At 42.3% G+C, this 10951-nt stretch overlaps 1 protein-coding gene across 1 annotated transcript in view; it reads right to left on the bottom strand.

Moving 5' to 3' along the window:
- Positions 1–427: 427 nt before the first annotated feature.
- Positions 428–10951, bottom strand: part of LOC310990470 (E3 ubiquitin-protein ligase rnf213-alpha-like) — a 34707-nt gene continuing 24183 nt past the window's right edge. Inside the window, exons 44-67 of the mRNA XM_083977852.1 lie at positions 9961–10127; positions 9754–9856; positions 9558–9672; positions 9253–9460; positions 8949–9145; positions 8711–8833; positions 8500–8610; positions 6825–7067; positions 6669–6744; positions 6521–6555; positions 6321–6421; positions 6070–6226; positions 5675–5849; positions 5095–5189; positions 4724–4975; positions 4256–4388; positions 3820–3903; positions 3536–3716; positions 3115–3316; positions 2948–3025; positions 2636–2833; positions 2306–2398; positions 1942–2120; positions 428–1256 (exon numbers count right to left, since the gene is read on the bottom strand). Coding sequence (XP_083833978.1) covers positions 1100–1256; positions 1942–2120; positions 2306–2398; positions 2636–2833; positions 2948–3025; positions 3115–3316; positions 3536–3716; positions 3820–3903; positions 4256–4388; positions 4724–4975; positions 5095–5189; positions 5675–5849; positions 6070–6226; positions 6321–6421; positions 6521–6555; positions 6669–6744; positions 6825–7067; positions 8500–8610; positions 8711–8833; positions 8949–9145; positions 9253–9460; positions 9558–9672; positions 9754–9856; positions 9961–10127 — 3463 coding nt within the window. The 3' untranslated portion in view covers positions 428–1099. The remainder of the gene's footprint in view (positions 1257–1941; positions 2121–2305; positions 2399–2635; positions 2834–2947; positions 3026–3114; positions 3317–3535; positions 3717–3819; positions 3904–4255; positions 4389–4723; positions 4976–5094; positions 5190–5674; positions 5850–6069; positions 6227–6320; positions 6422–6520; positions 6556–6668; positions 6745–6824; positions 7068–8499; positions 8611–8710; positions 8834–8948; positions 9146–9252; positions 9461–9557; positions 9673–9753; positions 9857–9960; positions 10128–10951) is intronic.

The raw sequence follows: 10951 nt of genomic DNA, 5'->3' as shown, positions 1-10951 counted from the left end.
AAATAATGTTTTTGTTTGTTTGTTTGTAATTTGAGTGGTACTCAATAAGCCAATAGCAACATCACACGAGACATAAATTTGACAGGAGACCCAGCGGAACCTGTGCACGTCTCAGGGAGGGTCAATCTGAGTGCATGACATCCACATTTCATTACTTGTTGCCAAACTCCTGCTGAGCAAAATATTCTGTCACACGATGACAAGAGGATTCTGGAGTAAGACTCTAATTTATGGTTGACTGAGAAATATTCCTGATTGTCTACAATGGCAGCTGGAAACATTTATGACAGAGCAAAATATACCTATACTGCTGTACCTTATTGACAAATATGAATAATTATTAGAAACTATTTAAGTGGTATTACGCAAAAGTTAGTCAGGAAAATCTGGAATAAGTATTTATGAACACAACTAGGCAAACTAAGTTGAATGGAATGCTTTATTTAACGAAGTTATCAAGTTTTCTGTAAATGGTGATTATTAATATGTAAAGAAAATGAAATCCAAAGTAAAAATAAACTGGAATGCAACTGTAATTGTCTTATCGTCTTTTAAGCCACTAATTTACCACTAAATAAGTGAGTGCAACTCTCACATTAACAATCCTGAAAGATCTCAAACAGCTAAATTTAAAGCAAACATAGTGATAGTTATTCTATATCTTGTACCTGAGTAGACTTCTGATTTTTCTGCCCCGGAACAACAGCCAGATTCACATTACAAATGTTTTAAGTGCAATTAAAGACTTCCACTGTATAGAATCACGATATGTCTTGAGGCTTAGAAACAAGGAAAACATAATAATACAAAACAAATATAATCAAAATAATAAAAAACATGTAATATGAATGAAAAGTTCACATCTTCACACAGGATAGCTGAAAATGTCAAGTAGACACATTTTCTGTGGCACCACAAACCTGAATAGTGCTCTTAGAAAAGGCACATCTCTGCATCATGTATCAATAATACTGAATAGATCACACACTCATCACTTCAGTGCTGTTCAATTTTCTTGATTGTAAACTCCCTTGATTGAATGATTACAAATAAACAAGACAGCAAAGAAAAAAAATCGATTGCCTCGTCCATCTCGTCCTCACTGCCTCTGACCTCGCTCTTGCTTGAAGTTGACAATGAACTTCCAGGCTTCCACATAATGGGACAGGCAGATCTCATCTGGGAAGAGCTCCTCCACATCAGGGGGAATTTCCAAGTCTTTGCGCTCCATGTAAGACAGCAGTGTGTCTTTCAAGCTTAAAGAGACAAACATGCACTTTAAGTATGTGATAGTACAAAATATCATACACACACACGACACAAACACACCTGAGCATACATAATACAGTTGCAATTTTTAATTCCTTATTTTACTTCCTTCAATTTAAAAATATATGAGCTATAAGCTAAATTTGAATAAATACGAACAGGAAATTCTGAGTTAATTACCATGTTACATAATATCTCATTATTTATATTTTCTTTGTTCTCAAGCACAACATGAGAATAAAATGGGCTAAAAACCTGTTGCCTGTGGCTTTGCCTAACGAGCTAACTCTCTTTAACAGAGAGCCAACACTGACCAAACTAACTTCACGTTTGTTTGGTTTGTGTTTGTGTGCAATATACTAAATCCTTCCAACATTGCTTCAAGTGTGAATAGAAAATCGAAAATAGAAAACTTTTTTTTGCTTAGAGCAAAAATGCAAAATGTCTGACTTCCAAAACATAATTTTTCACAAAAGTATTTTGTTACCTCTTTCTCTTTCTAAGTGTTTAGCCAGATTAGAGGCGAAAAAAAACTTCTCTCTTCATTTCCAACTTTGCATTTTCATTTCTCTAAATTTCAGATCTGAGAATTACCCCAGACCCAGAGTTCACAGAGCAGTGCAAAGGTGAATGGAGGTCGAATAAAATAAGAAATGGCATTTTTTGGTTTACCCCCAGTCAGGCCTGTAGGTCTCAGGTGCATTAGGGCTTTTGAGGACCAGCATCAGAAACTCGTGCATCTCCAGCAGGAAAGTGTCAGCGTTGCTCTTAGAGAAGAAGCCAGTCAGGAGCCGTTGCTCATCCTCACCAAGCGCCTGTCTGTACATCTTTGAGATTCCCACAAATGGATCCTGAAGAACACAGGAAATACATTGAATGGGATAAAAAATAAACAATTAAATAAAAGTGACTCTTAAAAATAAGAATTCATTAACATCTACACAGCAAACTGTAATGGCATAGTGCTACTATAAATATTAGTAATACCATTTCCACATCTGTATCTGTATATTGGTAGTGTTGTGTGATGTCTTACCCTCTTGAGCCTTATCAGCATGTTTTCTGATTTGAGTGAGGCCAGCAGCTGCCACAGCACCACACAGTGCTTCAAACAACACATGCTCAGGGCCTGAAGGCAAAACAATCTTTTATCTTAGATTCAGTGCACAACAAAGACACGTTAATTTAAATCAAATATTCAGGGAGTCAATTATGTCACAGTAGCACTAAAATAAGATTACCTCTTAGAGGTAAATTTGGTGAATTGTTTGTATAAAAAAGTAACAAAACTGTCCAGACCGGTAGGCCTGTGGAAGTCAGCAAACAAGCAACAGGCTAAAATAACAACTGCTTCAGATTGGCTGACCTTGAGGATATGCGGAGCCATCTGGTTTCCCATCTGCAGAACCTCCTCCAGGTAGCAGGACAGCTGCATGTGAGGTTCTCCCCCAGTCATGGCAAGGAAACCAAGAGCCACTTCCAGCGTGGACAAGGCCTCACACACCTCGCTGTAGGAGTGCAGCTCTCCAGCCACAGCGAATAGGGTGAGTGTCTGCAGAGGCTCCTATTGCCATACAGAAACAGGTTGCAGACATTGCTGTGGGGATACATACTGCAACATGTTTGATAAGTGATAAGTGACTGGCAGATCCAACAGGCTGCCACCCATGCCACTTACTTGCTTGACTTTTTCTTTTACATCCTTTAGGATAATCTCATAGTTGCGGTCGTGCCTGTTCACAAGTGTTGGAATGCCCTGTGGTAAAATAAAGGAGAGAGATATGAGAAAAATAGTATTTTTACATTTTTGCCACTGTACTTTGCTCCTGCTTTTCATTTGCTCACATTGAGAGTGAGGAGAGGTTTTCCCTGCAGGAAACGGGAAACAATCTGCTGCTGGATCTTGGGTAAGTCGTACTCATGCAGCGTCTCCTGGCCTCTTTCGATGCTGTACTGTGTGTTGGATAGAACCAGCGGCATCAGGTCCCTTTCCACCTCGTATCGAATCACATGCAGGTCAGTCAGATCTGCAGGGCTCACTTTGTAGCTGGGGGGAGGGTTAACAGACCAGTCAGCCAAGGACAGTGTCTCTTAATTATGACAGTACAGTTAAAAATATGTTTGCCTTTTTAGCTATGTAAGTTGTTGTTATATCTAAGTTAAACCAACACACAGAAGCTCTATGCATTTGGGAAAGAAGTTTACAAACTATGTTCTTACAGCAAAACATGTGCAAGTGAGAAAAATGTGACATGAGCGCCCCCACCTGGTCTCCTCTCCAGTGTGTTTGTCCACACAGTAGATCAGGTCATTGTGCAGGGCGATGAGGTAGCTGACAAGCGCTGTAGAGCACAGGCCGGGGCCTTGTCGCCGTGGCAACAGCACCTTGAAGTCACTATTGAGATCCAGGTCCTCCTGGCAGAACTCAGCTGGGATCTTGATCTCACCTGAGCAACAACATTTTAATGCAAGTCACAGTGAGTCACAAAGATGGGCAGAACAGCAGTAGACTAACAAAGTGTTGTACGCAGTGACTGTGTTTGTATTTACCATTGGTTGCCAGAGACACTCTGAGCTGATTCCAGGTTGTCAGGAAGATTTTGATGTATTTCTCATACCAGGTTCTCAGCGACTCTGTATACATGAAGAATTACATACAATACATGAAGTAAATTTCCTTCAGAATGTGCATGTGTCAACTACACACAAGTCGTATCTTATTCAAATACAGTTGTTCCAATGAGTGGCTCACACGTGCAGAAGAGATTGCTCTTTTAAGACTACTCAATCATTGTCTCCTCCCAGGTTAAAACAACTCACTTCTTGGCAGGTAAGTCTTTAACATGCTTGTTTCCAGCTATTTTGCTATGACATTTCCAAGAAAGGGGCAATTAAGGGTTGCATGGAACTGTGCATCTCTTGTGTAAGTGAGTCATACAATTGAAAAAAGTTGAAAATCACCAGTGCAGACAGTTAATTTCAATACCTGCTTTCTGACTGTGGAGGAATTCAGCCATGGTGTTACAAGTCAACTCAGCGACGTTCTGAAACTTCTTGACAAGATCTCTCTGGAGTGTGAGGATGTCAGGAAGGTGCTTCACCAGTCGGAGCTCAGCCTCCTGGAAGAAAAAAAAAAAAAGAACTGAACTCATGAACTGGTAAAGCATGTGAAGATCAAAATGCCTCAAATACAGGTAATGTAAAATGAGCCAGTATAATTTCTGCAAATTGTGCAATCTTAAGAAAACAAAATTAACACTTTTTGAACTGTGTATTTTTCAAAACACAGCAATATAGTTTAAGGCCAATAATAAATTGTTAAACATACTGATATGTAACAGCACTAGACTAAATAGACCAAAAGTAGCTATCTAAATTCAAGGATCTTAAATGGCCATTGCTTGTCTGTAACATGTCAAAAAAGGAGTTGCACAATTGTTCATTGTTTTCTTACTTTATGCAGAAATCTCCAGAGTACAGGCAGAGTGTCTTTGCCATCATTCTGCTCAACAATATGTGTGAGGGTCAGCATGGAGACTTTCTCCCTGCAGCTCCACACAGCAGAACTATGGATTAGTGAATTTTGTGGAAGTGTGGCCAGGAAGAGACGAGGATCGCCAAACAACAGTCTCATGATTGGACTGGCGGAGATGCGAGAGTCAGCTCGGATGAATGCGTTCACTTCCTTCAGCTGTCTGTCCAAGTCCTGTGGAAGAGATGTTGACAGGAGAAAACAACATGTTAATCCAGATCTCTTACAAACAGGCAGAATCAGTTGTGGGCTATGTCCTGTATTTGTTCTGTTTTAAACAAAGATCATTTTACCTTGAGCTGAGGTATGATGATAGTGTTGCTCACTTCCATCTCCCATCCATTTCTAGCCTCTCTGGTGGAGAGCTGATTGTCATAAGGTACAGGCCCTGAAAAGAGAGACCAACAGTGGAAGGTAATCTGGCAAATCTTGCATTTGGTATATTTGTCTTGTGTTGTTGTATGTTACCAGCATATTTACATTACCACATCCACTTGTTTCAGCTAGAAATAACATTGCAAAGGAGAATCTGATCTAGAAATTCTCCAGGTGCTGTCATGAATGAATTTAAACTACACATGACCTAATCACATATATTACACATACATTGCAAAGTTACACTACACAATTTCTGACCACTAGAGGGCAGCCATTCTCTTTTCATCTCCTATGTCACTGTCATCCAGGCTGCAATGTGCAGAGTAAAATACACATCAAAGAAGAGATAGTAATTAGCAAGAACATTGGTTGCATATGATTGGCACACTATTCAAATTCAGATATCTTAATATTTTCTATAATTGTTTTCCCAAATACTCACAATGAACAAAGCAGTTTGATAGTTGTTAAGGTTTGTAATAAGTTGTTTCTTACATGTTTGTGCCTGGTGAGGTTCCAGGAGGCTGCTGATGAGAAGGTGAACAGTGCTAACTGTGTCGTCTGTCCCTTTCCCCAGAGATCTGATAAGATGTTCCATGTCTTTTTGTAAATGAGCAAGTAGAAATGCTCCTGGGTCCCGGACTGCTGGCCGGATGATGGCAGAGATAGACTAAAAAGGAAAAAAAACATGGTAACAACCCACACTTCCCCCTCTTTATTGCAGAGAGCGCAACATCAACATTGCTATTTACATGCAGCAATGGTGTTTGTATTAAGGACATAAGCAAGTATTTGTTATTTTGTGCATGTGCACCTTTAAACTCTCAAGAAGCTATTACACGTGGAAATGATCTCCATTAAAACTGTACTAATTATTTTGTCCAAGTTACCTGTAGGTTGCTGCAGGCACCGTACAGCATGGCCATGTGAGTGAGCATGCGCACAATGTTGAAGGGACAAGGGGACATGTTCTTTGTGTCCAGCATGTCTGGATTGTCCCTGCGACCTGCGTCACCGAGGATGTGGCCTCTCTGTGTACGGTCACCTCTGACAGAAGACAAGGCATAAATCAACACCAACAACAATAAAATATGCAACAAGTGTCTCCTTTATTTCTCTTCCTGTGTAATTAACAACATACTGCAATTGAGCCACATTGAATCCTTGCACAGGCATGTGCTGGTTGCCTCCAATCTGAGCACCACAGTCCAGACAACGACTTATTTCCACGGGCCGACCACACTAGTAAAAATGGCAGGGAAAAAAACAACAGGAAGTGACATAAGTCATTATGAATAAAAAACAGACTCACAAACTTGAGTCCGAATGAGCATGACATACCTCTCCAATTGTGCAGGGGTGACCGTTTGGACAATCTGTGGAAAGAGTAAATAAACTGACTATAAAAGTGTTTGTCATTGCTATACAGCACCTTTAACACATAGTATATCCTATATGACATAGTACAGTTCTTTTATCTGTTACTTACTGTACCACTGCAAGTGTCCCATAGCTTGTTGAGCCACTGCTAACATGTCCTCTGGCATTGTGGGCAAGAATGCAGCCTGTAGTAACATAGAGATACGTTCATTTCACTTTAAAGAAACAAGCTGGCAACACTGAAAGCTGTTTGCATTGTACATACCTGCATGTTGGCAGGTGCCCTTGCCAGCTGTTGGAGAGGAGCTAAGATCCCCCCGGTCCCACAGAACAAAACAGCAGCCAGGTGAATAGTCAAGTCCTCCAAAACACACTGGGTACCAGAAGGCCCTGGACGAACAGTCAACAGCCCAAGTTGGTTGGTCACCAGAGACATGGCAAAGGGCCTCACCTCTGGGCTTCCCAGGAATTTTGAGGTTTGGATGTAGGTCGTCAAGGCCTCCAATTGCTGTCAGCACAAAGACACATGAAAAATTTTACTGACAAACAGATAAATGTCTTGAAAGTAGGTGCAGATAAATTAAAAACGAGCCCAAGTTCAGAAAATGTGAAAGAGGTGCACCGTGTTTGTTTGCATTAAAGGGTTGGCTATGGTCTATGGCAGGGCTATTCAATTACAAATTCAGTGGGGCCAGATTTTAAAACCGAGACCTTAAGCTGGGCCGGACATTTTCAGCGGTCAATAAGGAGGAGGTTATTACAAATGAGGGGCATTTTTAAAACCCAGCATTAGCTAAACAACTTACTAAACAAAAGAGAGTAAGTCAATAAAAGTAGTAGTGATAGTAGTAGTAGTAAAGATGTAGTTGTTAATGCTTTGAGGTTTTTTTTAGGAACTAAAAGTTTCCTGGGGCCTACTGTCCTCTGAGTTTCCACTGAGGTTTACAGCAGGGGGTTATGTAAATCACTAAATGTAGCCTTAAAATTAGGCCTAAAAATGAACACAGATTTTTTTCTCTAACATATTTTGATTGGTGAAAAACAAGGAGCAAAAAGCTGTTTTGGGGCAAATTACTCTGGGAAGGTATATTTGATAACGGATTATTCCTTTGAAAAGTAGCTATCCCAGTCAAGTTACTGTTCTGATTACTCCATTGCAAGCAGGCTAGTTGCATGGAAATTAAATTATTGGTTACTTCAACCCCTTAACCTCAAAAAAAAAAAAGGACAGCGGAGCATGGCGTGCTGTCACTGCGTGGACGGTGCTCATGTGTGACTGAAAGGAGCGGAGAGACTGGTGGAGTATTAACCAGCCACCACGGTTTATTGTTGGCTGATGGGAGGGCTGAGGGTCGGTCAGCTGCTCTCCAGAAATACTGTGTCGTGTCACAGCGGCCCGCTGGAGTGTGAGGTCCGTCGGTCCCGGACGGACGGGGACTTGTCTCTCGCTGACCTGTAGCACCACAGGACCACGGAGGGCAGTCTCGGCCTCGGCCGTCCGGACGTCTGCCGCGGCGAAGCCTCCCGCTCCGTGACGAGCGGCTGTGGCCCGACACGGCGTTTCTGGAGAGCAGCTGACCGACCAAGCCTCGGTTCTAGTACCGGTAACTTTCAAAACAACGCACTGACCGGGTGGGTGGGTTGCGTGTTGCTAGGCTGCGTTGAGTGGTGCATTCACTGTCTGAACCACAGTAGGAATTTGGAGTTCTCGCAAAACGTGTTTCCCTCTGTTTTTGTTTTGTTTTATTTTTTGGGGGGTCACCGCGAGTCGGGCCACTCGGACATTGGTTCGGGGCCGGATGTGGCCCGCGGGCCGCCAATTGAATAGCCCTGGTCTATGGAGTTTGCTTGGAGGACGATTTACTGTAGATTGTGATTTTTTTTTGCCCAACCAAGCCCGAATGGTTGTCAGCTTGTTTACTCTTACTGTCAGGACCTACCTCAGGTTTAGGATGGAAGCTAACATTGGCCTCTCTATACAGACTGGTGACTTCCCTGTACAGCGCCAACAGAAGATAAACCGTTTTCTGCTGTGGTAGGCATCTGCATCCCTATGAAGACAAGCAAAAGGGCAACAAGATATCCATGTAAATACATAGAAGAGTCCTGATGTGATGGTAAATTGCCAACAGGGAAGTGATGCCACATTACCTCACAAGTCTCGTCCAGTCCGCCCACTTTTCCTTCCATCACTACATTTGCAACAGCATTTCTGATGGTCTTGTAGTCTTCCCCACACACAAGATACTGATCTGTTGGAGCTGCCTCCTCACTCTGGGTGAAATGAAAATAACTGAATTACAGTATACTGTATGCTCAGAGTACATTTGGAGATTACTTTGCCTTCATTTATACACCAAAACTAAAAATCACACTTGAATATATAAACCTTTTGCAGAGCTTCATCAGGGAACAGCCAGCGCATTTGATCCTTTTTGAGGAGTTTCAGGACAAAGTCCACTCCGTCTTGGCTGCAGACTTTACGGATCAAGTAGACACGGTACCAGTTATTTCCACTGCGCTTACACAGATTCACCACACTGATCAGGAAGGCTGTGGTTCCACTTTGACTTCCTCTCCAGGAGTCTGGTTTGAGATTAAAAAAAAGAAAAGTAAAACTTAAACTGCAGTAAACACACACATTTACAAAGGTTTTACACATGTTAATACTATATTTTATCCCAGTTACACACCATTGGCTCTCAGGTTTTCCACAATGAGGTTGGCAGCCATGTCCAGGTCCATACGCACTCTAGACAACTGCTGCAGGTAGTCTACAGTGGCTGTTTCAGCTGACTGACCATGTGACTGCAGGTAGTCAGTCAGGAAGGCACTTTCCTCTCGCAGGCACATCTGTTGATCTGCCATAGACCTGAACTGCAACCTCTCAAACATGGAATCCTAGAGAAATGAAAAGAGGAAAGGTGAATTCGCCCAATGACAATAAGATGTATCAAAATGTAACACAGCTAAATTCAGAATGTAAATTCCTGTGTACCTCCAGACAGTTAATGTACAAGCAGTAGAGTTCAGTTTTGTCCGTCTTCTCCAAGATGTTGCTCTGCTCAACTGCAGTCAGATGCTGCTGCAGGTAACCTTTAACTTCATCAAAGCTACAAAAAAACAACCCAATTTATTCAAAACCGAGAAACACACCTAAAATGTGTACATAATGTGCAGTTGCAGCACCTCACCTGTATTTCAGCAGGAGTTTGAGCACTACAGATCGAACTACAGGATTTTTATCCACCGAGTCATCAAATGGAGAGAGCACCTTAGTCAGAACTTGTCGATTAACTGTCAAAAAACAAAACACAAAAAACGATATTAACAACAAAATAGGTATCAGCAGATAAATAGTTGTGCTTTTATATGTGATCAAGGTTATATGATTATTCTACCTCTGAGAATGGGAACAATGTTGGCCTCCACCATGAGGAAGGACAGCAAATGAAGTATGACAGCTGGACATGGGGGAGAGTTGTCCTTGAAACACACAGTAGACACCAGGTCGATGAAGAAAGCATTGCACTGCTTCCTGAATTGAGCATGCTGGTTGATGAGAACCCTACACAAAGAGGAACCACAATGAGTATTAATTAGAGATTAACACAGCAAGAAGTTACTGAGATCGTATTAAGGACAGCAGCACACATTATATTAAATTATCTGTGTGTGTGTGTGTGTGTGTGTGTGTGTGTGTGTGTGTGTGTGTGTGCGTGTGTGTGTCCAGATCCACCACCGATATGGTCTTCGTCCTGAGACAGCTAATGGAGAAGAGCAGAGAGCAGTGCAAAGACCTTTACATAGCCTTCATTGACCTCAGCAAAGCTTTTGATACCGTCGACCGTGAGCTGCTCTGGCAACTGCTTTCCAAATTTGGGGTACCACCCAAGTTCCTCTCCATCCTGCAGCAACTGCACAACGGGATGCATGCCAGAGTCCTCACCGGAGAGCTCCAGTCAGAGCCCTTCGAGGTGAAAACCGGGGTGAAGCAAGGCTGCGTCTTGGCACCGGTACTCTTCAATCTCTTCCTCTCTGCCATCACATACCTCTTCCATCGTGCCCTGGAACCTGGAGACAGTGTCAACCTAGAATACCGTCTGGACGGTAACCTCTTCAACATCCGACGCCTCCAGGCTCACACGAAGACCAAGACCAATAAAATCCACGAGCTGCAGTACGCTGACAACTGTGCAGTCCTAGCACACAGCCCAGAGACCATGCAGCAAGCCCTCAACACCCTCTCCTCCCTGTACCAATCCTTTGGACTTCAGGTCAACACTCAAAAAACCGAAGTCATGACCCAACTCTCTACCCAACCTGCCTCCCCCCCGTGCTTTCATTTAAATGGAATCCCACTTAAAACTGTCGACCACTTCACCTATCTCG

Source organism: Trachurus trachurus (genome assembly GCF_905171665.1).
Source record: "Trachurus trachurus genome assembly, chromosome: 8".
Classification (NCBI taxonomy): Eukaryota; Metazoa; Chordata; class Actinopteri; order Carangiformes; family Carangidae; genus Trachurus; species Trachurus trachurus.
The sequence above is the reverse complement of the archived record's forward strand: the minus strand, read 5'-3'. Positions and strand labels throughout refer to the sequence as shown.